The sequence below is a fragment of the Saccostrea cucullata genome, unplaced genomic scaffold, assembly GCF_032062105.1.
Source record: "Saccostrea cucullata isolate Sc308-1 unplaced genomic scaffold, CSIRO_AGI_Scuc_v1 ctg1917, whole genome shotgun sequence".
Taxonomy (NCBI): Eukaryota; Metazoa; Mollusca; class Bivalvia; order Ostreida; family Ostreidae; genus Saccostrea; species Saccostrea cuccullata.
This window is the reverse complement of record NW_026923572.1, coordinates 49,442-60,486: the sequence shown is the minus strand read 5'-3', so window position 1 is coordinate 60,486 and position 11,045 is coordinate 49,442. Positions and strand designations below refer to the sequence as shown.

General features: G+C 36.8%; 2 protein-coding genes across 3 annotated transcripts; both read left to right on the top strand.

The window, feature by feature from the left end:
• The first annotated feature begins 499 nt into the window (after positions 1-499).
• Positions 500-5,146, top strand: LOC134264388 (uncharacterized). 2 transcript variants are annotated; one of them, XM_062746681.1, is made up of 6 exons: positions 500-1,194; positions 1,399-1,648; positions 1,781-3,777; positions 3,952-4,192; positions 4,407-4,631; positions 4,824-5,146. In XM_062746681.1, exons 3-6 carry the CDS (start codon positions 2,059-2,061, stop codon positions 5,003-5,005), a joined length of 2,367 nt encoding a protein of 788 aa, XP_062602665.1. In that variant the 5' UTR covers positions 500-1,194; positions 1,399-1,648; positions 1,781-2,058; the 3' UTR covers positions 5,006-5,146. The 2 variants fall into 2 exon arrangements, with proteins under 2 accessions (XP_062602665.1, XP_062602664.1); XM_062746680.1 differs by lacking the exon at positions 500-1,194 and having other exon boundaries at positions 1,212-1,648.
• A 3,868-nt stretch (positions 5,147-9,014) lies between these two features.
• Positions 9,015-10,662, top strand: LOC134264383 (uncharacterized). The gene is made up of 3 exons (XM_062746678.1): positions 9,015-9,295; positions 9,436-9,569; positions 9,677-10,662. The coding sequence occupies exons 1-3, from the start codon at positions 9,015-9,017 to the stop codon at positions 10,660-10,662; spliced, it is 1,401 nt and encodes a 466-aa protein (XP_062602662.1).
• The last annotated feature ends 383 nt before the right edge of the window (positions 10,663-11,045 follow it).

Genomic DNA, 11,045 nt, shown 5'->3' with positions numbered 1-11,045 from the left:
AACTTATCTTGTCAGTATAACACCAATCGAATGTAAAATCAGAGCCAACTTAATCTCGCTGTACTAACAGATATAACGTCATAGGCTAGTTTGACACGTAGTTTCTCTATACTTGAGACGCGGATAAAGCTTTTAGTGGAACTGAAAATATGAAAATTAAATCTATATAAGCGTGATCTGACTACAATTTATTCATATTTTTGAATGCATTAATCAATAGTTCACAGTCTTATTTAATTAATAACTATTAAGTCTCTTATAAAGCCGCAGTCATGCACTTTTATATAGAAACGTACTACAATCACATGTACAACCCCTCCAAAATCTCAAAAGTTCAACGATATCCGCTTGATTATAAATTATAATATTTTATACACATGTAGATACTGTCCCTACTATTTTGAAAAGTGCTGGGAGCAAGTTGTACGCTGTCTATTTTTTCCGTAGTTTTACATTTCTTCAATGCGTATAGTGTAAATGCACACACTTTAGGCCAGCATTTTTTGAAATTTCGGTTTACAAACCCGCCGACCCTGTTTTTTTGAAAACTGGAAAAAAAATAAAAGACCATGAACTCGTTTTTATTTTTATTTTTTCCTCCGACTTTATTTTTTTTTCTATACAAAAATAAAAACGCCGTATTTACAGGCAAATGGACCGAGATTCTTCCGATCGCACAATGACGCAATAGCTAAAAATAACGTTGTGCATGAAAATGAGGTGAAGATCCGAGCTCTTCCGATCAAATATTACATCAGCAACCTAATACGTCATACTTTTAAGTGCACCTAAAATAACACTGCAGTAAACCGCCAAAATGGCCACTGGACGTCCATTCTTCAAAGTTCATTTTCGTTGCATTGAAAAAAAGTATACATTCAATACAATTCGACAAGCCGAAGATGAAGATTCAGTCGGCCATCTACTCAACACAATTTTGGACACGGAATCTGATCGCAATGATCTGCTAATCGACCATGTTGTAAGCGGGGCCTCTGAGGAATCTGCAACATTTATTACGCCGTTGGAAACACCTATCAAAGTTTTACAGGACTTTGGTTTTAAATGTATTATTGTAAATCTTGTTACAAAGAAAGGTGACTCAGAAGCGAAGAACTCCGTATCCAGCAAAGCAGATGCTTTTCAAATTTTGATGACGGCGAGGAGACGTTACGACCAGTACCCCCCTCGAAGGTACGTGATCAAATCCTTTTCATTTTAGCACTTTCTTAAAAAGTATATATAATATTCTATGAAAGGTTTTTAGATAAAAAAAAATGTACGTTTTAATATTTAGTAGGTGATGTAAAAGAAGAAATTATGTACGACCTATCTATTGTAATTTTCAAATCGAAAGTAGAGCATCAGTCATGTTTACCTTCCGTTTATATTGAACAGAGATGAAAGTACAAGTAAAGATCGACTTGCAAATGCTGTTATTGGGACTTTGAAAGAAAATAAGATAGGATTCACGTCGCAACAAATAGACACCATTGGGCGGGATGTTGTCAACACCCTAACAAATACCATGTGGTATTTGGATCCCCATCTTGACAAGCTGAAAGACCGCAGCATTTCGATTCCTGCTATGTTTCGTCAACTAACTGGATTTAGAGACTTTAAAAAGCAACATAAAAAAGTTCCACAGGTATGTAACAATTTTGAAGATATTACTTGCAATACTATTCATGCTATATTGAATCCATGTCAATTGGATGAAGACACACATTGACCTACTGTTTTTAAACCTTTATTTTAAAAAATGTAAAATATTTTACAGTTGGTGTCCTCTGAACTGAAGGAAAACACAGAAAACCTTGCTGAGCTGCTGCTTATTCCTTGGATTTTATGCAAGGATTTTGCATCATTCTACACAGCTGTAAAGGACCTTGTAACCGGCCTGCAGAAATATCTGTCGTTTTTGTCCGGAATGAAGGAGAGAACTGAACAGAATCACAGAAAATCAGAGCCTGTGAGAAATTTAAAGACAACTGGAGTCTTAAAAAATTTGTAAAGGTGAATGATGTGAAGGATGAATACAGGAAACTTGATGACTTTATGAAGAACATTACCCTGTATACAGCAAAAGACTTGATTGACTTTGAGCCAGAGGACAAAACTGAGCGAAGAAAGTGGTTAGATAATTTGCAATTGTCTTCTGACATTTCATGGTTTACCTACAGATATGGTAACTATCTTGGAAACGTGAATTTAGTGTGGAAAATTAATGAACAAGACAGTGAGCAGTCTACCTCAAAGGAAATTCAAATGATCAACAAAATAAGGGAAAGCATTCCGAAATATGCTACAAGACAAATGCAGAAAGACTTTATTCTGAGATACCATAAGCATGTAGGGGGAAGTAAGTCAATTTTAAGAAACATGTATCAGTTTCTTACAGACTACGAATACACTCCTGAAAATAGTAAAACATCACAGATCGACTTGCGTACTAGCAAAATATTATTGGAAATGGATGATACGGAATTGATTTTCGATCTGCGCAAGAATAATGGAAGGATTAGTGATCCCAAACTTGAACCCTTTTGGACAGAACTGGGCAAATACTTGGACGAAAAATCAGTGGTTCATGAAAGGAGACATACAGATACGCAGTATATGCCCTTTGCTATGTCTGTCGAAGACTTGAGAAATCAGATCATCAAACGCTTACCTGAGGGAACACCAGCACCTTCCACTTCTTGGATTCGGTTGAACTTCTGTCCTTCAAATCCGATGCACAATTCTGCCCAAAATTACACAGGAAAGTTCAACATCAAATTTGCGGTTCAACAAAGACTTCTCAGAGTCCAACATGCTGATCTGCCTTATGGGAAACATCAGTTTTACCTTTTGAAAGATTTTGCGTGCAAATGGAGAAATCATGTTGTTTTGCAGAGCTTGGATGACAAGGCCATCATTCCAGTTGGAGAGCCAGGGCAACCAGTGTCGACCGGTGCCAGAGCACATCACGGTGGCTTAGTTTCTGATCCGAAGCAAAACTTGGCTCTTGATCATGATTTTCACGTGGCTGGTATTGTTCCTTCTGTTTGTTTCATTGTTGATGTTCCAGAGAATTCAAATGACAGTTTCTACAATGGCACAGTGCACGTTACAGTGAAAGAAAAGGTGTTCGAACCATCGTCTCCATTGAGACATAGTACAGAAACAGTGTCTATAGTGCGAAAGTATTTTTCACACAATGATGTTGACATGGAAAAACCTATTCTCTTGAGAATAACTGATGGCGGCCCTGATCATAGAACCACATACAGGTCTGTTCAGTTATGCTGTCTTCTTGAATTTATTGCATTGGACTTGGACTTTTTTGCTTGCATCAGAACAGCTCCATCAGCAAGTTATTACAACCCAGCAGAGCGATGCATGTCTACTTTAAATATAGCCCTGCAAAATGTTGCTCTTCAGCGTGGACGCATGATTCCTGGACTTGAAATGCAGACCAAATCACTTACGTCTTTGTCAAAATTAAGAAATGCTGCAACTAAAAACGCACGCTTAAAGGAGGGATACAAGGAAGCTATGAATGTACCAATTGACATTTTGAAAGAAAGATTCTCCAGGCTGAAATGGAAGGGAGAAAATGTTGTTGTTCATGATGCTGCAGAGGAGGACATGATTGTTGATCTCTACAACGTCTTCCTTTTGATTGATGATGAAGTGAAACCTGAGGATATATCCAATTTAAGGACATTGAAATCGAAGAAGATCGATGCATTCTTAGCCAACCATGCACAATCAAGGCACTACAGCTACCAGGTAATGCAGGTATCATATTTCATATATGTGGTATGTGTTTTAAAATTTTGTTTTCACCTTTCTATACTGGGCTTCATGTGCAAAAGTTTTAAAATTGTCATTTGTCACTATGCCAGTTAAACTACATATTAATCTTTTTTAAATTTTATGTAGGTATACATTGTGTATTTACAGATTAAGAAGTGTTGTAAAGCTGACTGTGCATACTGCACTTTGAACCCACCACGCCTTTCTCGGGAGATTTTTAAAGATCTCCATTTCTTACCAGACCCTGTCCTCAATGAAGATGGTGCATACAAGTCATTTGAGGACATATATGGTACACCGACTACTGATAAAGACCGACCTAGTTTGCAAGAAAAGGTTCCAACATCGACAAATAGAGACAAAGAGCTAAAAAACCTTTTAGTTGCTAGTGAGTATTTGTCATTATAATTTTCAAAAAATTAAAACACAATTATTTAAATACTAAATCTTTATTAAATAGTGCATTGAACTGCCGAGGAGATTAAGAAGTTGATCTCTGAAAATTATTCATAGATGCATTTTAATATATTACAGTTGCATGTACCAGTAAATAGAGATAGGTATAGGAGGTATTGTTATAATAGATGTTTTATTTTCTGTAGCCAAGGTGAGAGACTTTGTTGTGTGCTGCGATTGTGGGAAAAGACGGGTGGTGTATTCAAGCAAAAAACTAGGTCCTGCGGAGGAGAGGGCATTGTGCAGGTTGCAGGAAGAGCTGCTGTACTCGTGTGGAGGCCCCTTGTTTCCTGGGGGGGAATTCCAGGATTCAATTGTGGCCCGTGAGGGGATGAGTTGTCAAACTCCAATTGAAACAACATACTTTGCAGGTAAAAAACAAATATTATAAAATATTACATCAGTTTATTAATGCTTAAAAGTGAACACTATAATAGTAGTTTGATAATAACAATAAAATAGTATTAGTGACATACATGTAATAAATTACTAGCATTTAAAAAAAAGTATAGGAGAAACATTCATTTTAAAGTTGGTCTTATAAAATTGACAATCTTTTGAAGGGAAAACCCAGTTGTTTGATGATATCTGCTACTATTGTGGAGATACTGAACCAGCGACAACCCAAGAAACAGAGGCCTTAAAGAGAAAGCATGGGATAGTGAGACCCATCTGCACAGCCTGCTTGCAGATGGGTCGCCCCATTGTTACGCGAAACGCTTTAAAAAAACAAAAAACAAAATAAAAAAAAATTGTAAAAAAATTGTTTTATTTTTATTTTTTTTCCCGACGGAGATTTTTTTCGATTTTTATTTTATTTTTTTTTCCTCCTCCTCCCCAATTATTTATAAAAAAGTTTCGTAAACCTAAAAATAAAAAAATGCTGGCCATATCAAAAGTCGGCTAAGTTTTATATAATTCCCGGGCAGTGAGAATTTGCTCCCAGCACTTTTCGGGTTTAGAAATTTGTCTTAAATAAAACACAATCAATTTCATAGTGAAAAATTATCCGTATATCGTTGAACTTTTAAGATCTTTGCATCCGTACATATTTTTTTCTAATTTTAAACATGTCACGTGACAAACAGCTGATGTACGTGAAATCGCGTTAGCCGAACTCGATTGAGACCCCATATATACAAATGCATTAGTATAGTTCCCTTTTAAATTAAAACTTATGCTAATTAATAAAATATTAACATTAAATTAATTTTTTTCGGAATATTATAAGGCTTATTTCCTATGGGCGGCCTTAACCTAGCTGCGATGCGACTTTTCCCAACATTTGACGTATTGTCATTTAATAATGATTATTTCCATTACTACGTCGACACGATATATCCTGGTGAGCTTGAGATAAAAGATACCACAGAGTCCGACACTTCTGCTTCATACTTGGAAATTTTACTTGAAAAAGACACTAATGGTAATCTAACAACCAAGCTTTATGAAAAATTCTCAAGAGGGACGTTAAACAATATACAATCAATCAAGCAATCCATTACTACGTCCATACGATATATCCAGCAAAATTGGGAAATATGCGTTCAATGAAAGACAACGTCGAACAATGAGAGACAAACTGATTCTCTACGGAATCCCGGAGTCTAAAGATGAAAGTTGTCAATTTAAAATAAATTAAAACGTGTGCAAGAACCAGAAGTCTCTGTCGAGACTGAAGCTCTACTGGTTTGAACTTACGGCAAAGGAAGAGAAAAGTACTTAAGCAGCTGGGATTTGAAACTAAATAGAATAATGATTGTTGATAAAGTCTCTTTATGTTCTTAGTGTAGTCTACTTGTGTGCCAAGTTATACTGAAATCAGACCAAAACTGTAGGAGGAGTAGCACTTTGAAACAATTTTACAGACATTTCTATTTTAGTAACCACGGAAACACCTTTCATCAAAATTAAAATTTGATATAAAGAATTATGTATGTATCTTAGTATATTCTACTGATGTGCCAAGTTAACTTGAAATCAGACCAAAACTGTAGGAGGAGTAGCATTTTGAAACAATTTTACAGATATTTTTATTTTTAATAACCACGGCAACACCGTTCATCGAAATCCAAAACCGATACACAGAATTATGCATCTTAGTGTAGTCTACTTGTATGCCAAGTTAAAATGAAATCAAACCAAAATTGTAGGAGGAGTAGCATTTTGAAAGAATTTCACAGAAATTTCTATTTTTAGTAACCACGGTAACACCGTTCATCGAAATCAAAAACCGATACACAGAATTATGTATCTTAGTGTAGTCTACTTGTGTGCCAAGTTATACTGAAATCAGACCAAAACTGTAGGAGGAGTAGCACTTTGAAACAATTTTACAGACATTTCTGTTTTTAGTAACCACGGCAAAACCATTCATCAAAATTAAAATTTGATATAAAGAATTATGTATCTTAGTATATTCTACTGATGTGCCAAGTTAACTTGAAATTAGACCAAAACTGTAGGAGGAGTAGCATTTTGAAACAATTTTATAGATATTTCTATTTTTAGTAACCACGGCAACGAATCCAAAACCGATACACAGAATTATGCATCATAGTGTAGTCTACTTGTATGCCAAGTTAAAATGAAATCAAGCCAAAATTGTAGGAGGAGTAGCATTTTGAAAGAATTTCACAGAAATTTCTATTTTAAGTAACCACGGCAACACCGTTCATCGAAATCAAAAACCGATACACAGAATTATGTATCTTAGTGTAGTCTACTTGTGTGCCAAGTTATATTGAAATCAGACCAAAACTGTAGGAGGAGTAGCATTTTGAAAGAATTTCACAGAAATTTCTATTTTTAGTAACTATGGCAACACCGTTCATCAAAATCTGATACACAGAATAATGTATCTTAGTGTAGTCTACTTGTGTGCCAAGTAATACTGAAATCAGACCAAAACTGTAGGAGGAGTAACATTTTGAAAGAATTTCACAGAAATTTCTATTTTTAGTAACCATGGCAACACCGATCATCGAAATCAAAAAACGATACACAGAATTATGTATCTAAGTGTTGTCTACTTGTGTGCCAAGTTATATTGAAATTAGACCAAAACTGTAGGAGGAATTGCATTTTGAAAAATTGTTTACAGACAGACGGACGGACGCCGGACACATTACTATCGCATAAGCTCTTCTGGTCTCTGACCAGTAGAGATAAAAATTAGAGATGAATAAAAATGTAGATTTTCATAGAGTTCATCGGATGGGATGCAATGTACATGTAAAGTGAGGCCAATTGTTGCTAAATTTGGTCTGTTCAAGCTAAAGGAAATGGTGAGAAAGGCCGCATATAAATTGGAAGATGAAAATAAACAGTTTGGAATTAGTGAACAATTTCACCGTGAAATTAATGAAAAGAGGGAAAAACTTAAAGCTGCAAAGCAACAAGGAGAGGAAAACGCAACTCATATACGATAAACCACATTATATGTTTGTAAGTATGTTATTGGTTTCAAGAAACCAAATTAAGCGTTCATTGATCATCCTTTCCATGGTTTTACATAAACAGATTGTTAATGCAATTGGTCGATAATTGTTAGGGTCTGCATGGTCCTTTTCCAGGTTTTGGAATGGAATTATTGTAGCTTGTGTCCATGAAGATGGAAATTGACCTCCCTCCCAGATTGTATTAAATATGTACAGAAGACACTCTTTACTTTCTTTAGGTAGATGTTTAATTAATTGATAATTTATTTGATCCGGTCCTACAGCTGTATTGTGAGATTTATCTAGAGATTTTTGATTTTTTATGATAACACAGCGAGGTCAGGAAATAGGTCAATTTTCGAAATTTATCATTTTTATGCAGATTTTCATTACTTTACAGCACATTTTCTTTCGGAAAACATAGAGCACACGCTTGCCTATCTACCAAATATATAAACAATGTATTTTATACACTGATATCAGACGCAGTTTATGTGTTAAAATCTCAGGCAAGCGTGCGCTCTATGTTTTCCGAAGAGAAATGTATCCCAAATATAGTGAAATTCCACCAGAATTGAGGAAATTCGGGAAAATGTCCTATTTTTGCACCCTCTAGTGGCTTCCATATAAGCTTTGAATCAAAATTAGTTCTTGTTTTAAGGTAAGCATCATTTCAACTTCTTAACTACAAAGTATCACAATTTTATCAGTGTTCTGATTTTTATATCAAATTAGGGGCCAGATTCGGCTGTTACCCTATCTTGTCCTTTATTGATTGAGGTGTGTGAATTTAAGTTTGAAACAATTTTTTTCCAGGATTTGCTTTAATTAAAATTAATAGTTTTGAGAGCTTTTGCTCAAAATACGCGAAAGTTGCTTAAATTTGTTGATGTAGGTAATCTATTAAATAATCTTTCAGCTTTCTTACGTGCTTTTATCGCTTCATTGCATTCTTCTGTAAACCATGGGTTTTAGGTCACCTGATTTAACTCCGGTGACCTATTGCTATCTGTTTTCGTCCGTCGTCGTCCGTCGTGTGTTAACATTTGAACATTTTCAGACCCCCTGGGGCCTGAAAGATGGGGCCAAAACCACTAAAATTAATGCAATCTTAAAAAATCTTCTTCTTTACTCCTAGACATTAAGCAGTCAAACTATTTGCATGATTGTAATCAGCATTGAGTCCTCTACCAAAATTGTGAAATTCATGTGCCTGGGGTCAGGGGTTCGAAACTTGTTGTGCGTGAGCATCCAGTTGAACCTTCCATCGGAGAGACTCTTTTTGTTAAAACACAAAATGACGAGAAGATAGGGATGTCTTACGAGGACCTCAAGTTCACAGAGTTGATGGACTCAACTTTCAGAAAGGACTCCTTCGGAGTATGGATGGCACCTGTACCATTCAAAAGTGAAAGGACACGGCTTCCTAACAACAGACCACAAGTATTGCAAAGAGCTCAACAACTGGAGTCAAATCTCAAAAGGAATCCCGAGAAACTGAACCACTTCATTATCTTCATGGATAAGGTCTTCAGAAGCCAAGCAGCAGAGCGGGCACCTGTTCAACAGGACGATGGTATTTACCAATTTTTAGGGTATATCATCACAAGAAACCCAACCAGATCAGAGGAGTGTTTGATTCCTCAGTAGTGTACAAAGGACTTTCTCTGAACAACGTGTTGCTAACGGGACCAAATTTAACCAACAGTTTGTTAGGCGTACTGCTGTGTTTCAGGAAGGATGAATGTGCAATTACAGCGGACATTGAACAGATGTTCTACAGATTCTTTGTCATACCCGAGCATAGAGACTTTCTGCGGTTCTTCTGGTTTGAAGACAATGACCCCAATTCTCCAATGGTTGAGTATCGTATGACGGTGCATGTTTTCGGAAATCGGCTGTCCCCTGCCATAGCCACTTAGTGCAAGAAGCAGATGTTGATGTCAGAGAGTTTATTAACTGTAATTTCTATGTAGATGATGCACTGAAATCTACAACCTTACCTGAAGCAGCTGTGAGTTTACTCGAACGCACCAAAAGAGTCTTACAGAATGAAGGCCACATCCGACTGCACAAAATCGCATCGAACAACAAAAGCGTGATGTCTCAATTTTCCAAGGAAGACCTTGGGAAGGATCTCAAGGACTTAGATTTGAGTGACGATGCATTGCCCTTACACCAGAGTCTGGGTTTATCTTGGGACTTGAATACGGACAATTTTGTTTTCACAGCCACTAATCTGAATAGTTCATTCACAAGGAGAGGATTGCTTTCAGCAGTTAGCAGCATTTTCGATCCCATAGGATTTTTGGCACCCTTCACTGTTAATGGAAGAATGTTATTGAGAGAAACTTGTCCACAAGGCTTTGACTGGGATGATCAACTTCCTGAAACACATCAGAAACGTTGGCAGAATTGGATGGATGACCTGAATCTGTTAGATGGATTTCAAATTCCCAGAATGTATGTACCTTGTTCTTACAGTCAGATGAAGGTAGGGGAAGTAGCCATCTTTTCTGATGCTTCAGAGAAGGCGGTAGCTGCGGCTGCTTATCTGAAGACAATGGATGACCAGGGTCAACAACATTTGGAGTTCATTATTGGCAAATCCAAATTGGCGCCTTCAGCTGGAAACAGTATACCACGTTTAGAGCTCTGTGGGGCAGTTTTGGCGACAGAAATTGGGCAATTCCTTGCAGAACAGCTTGAGATACCTCTGACTGAAATGAGATATTTTGTGGATAGCAGGGTTGTTTTTGGTTATATAAAGAATGACACACGGAGGTTTTACACCTATGTTAGCAATAGGGTAGCCAGGATTCGTCACATTACCTCACCAGAACAATGGAATTATGTGCCGACCCACTTAAATCCTGCAGATGTTGCTACAAGGGGTGTGTCACAAGACATTTTGACGGACATACAAACATGGCTGAAAGGACCCGAGTACGGCACATCTTAAAAAAACAGAGAGACATCAGAAGATGAACCAGAAATGTTTCCACTCATTGAACCAGATTTAGATAAGGAAATCCGTCCAGTACAGGTGCAACAGACCACCGTCTCAACATACTTACCAATGGATGAACGATTCTCAAGATTCTCAACATGGAAAGGGCTCGTTAATGCGATCGCCATCTTCAAACACAATGCACGGTGTCGCAATAAAGGAAACGACTCATCTTGCAAAGGATGGCATTGTTGTCAGGAAGCAATAGTTCCAGCCACACTTAAGGAGGTAGAGAAATTTGTGATGAAGACAGTACAACAAAAACACTACTACAAGGAAATCAACAATCTGAGATAAGGGTTGTCACTCAACAAGGGGAGTCACATCATATCACT

What these genes read in the sequence shown, in the direction of transcription:
- LOC134264388 (XM_062746681.1), top strand. Translation starts at nt 2,059, where the DNA reads ATGAAGAACATTACCCTGTATACAGCAAAAGACTTGATTGACTTTGAG. An exon ending in CAAGGCACTACAGCTACCAG is followed by an intron (nt 3,778 to 3,951) that starts GTAATGCAGGTA and finishes GTGTATTTACAG; the next exon opens with ATTAAGAAGTGTTGTAAAGC. An exon ending in TGAAACAACATACTTTGCAG is followed by an intron (nt 4,632 to 4,823) that starts GTAAAAAACAAA and finishes AATCTTTTGAAG; the next exon opens with GGAAAACCCAGTTGTTTGAT.
- LOC134264383 (XM_062746678.1), top strand. Translation starts at nt 9,015, where the DNA reads ATGTCTTACGAGGACCTCAAGTTCACAGAGTTGATGGACTCAACTTTC. An exon ending in GGTATTTACCAATTTTTAGG is followed by an intron (nt 9,296 to 9,435) that starts GTATATCATCAC and finishes GCTGTGTTTCAG; the next exon opens with GAAGGATGAATGTGCAATTA. An exon ending in TTCTCCAATGGTTGAGTATC is followed by an intron (nt 9,570 to 9,676) that starts GTATGACGGTGC and finishes ATTTCTATGTAG; the next exon opens with ATGATGCACTGAAATCTACA.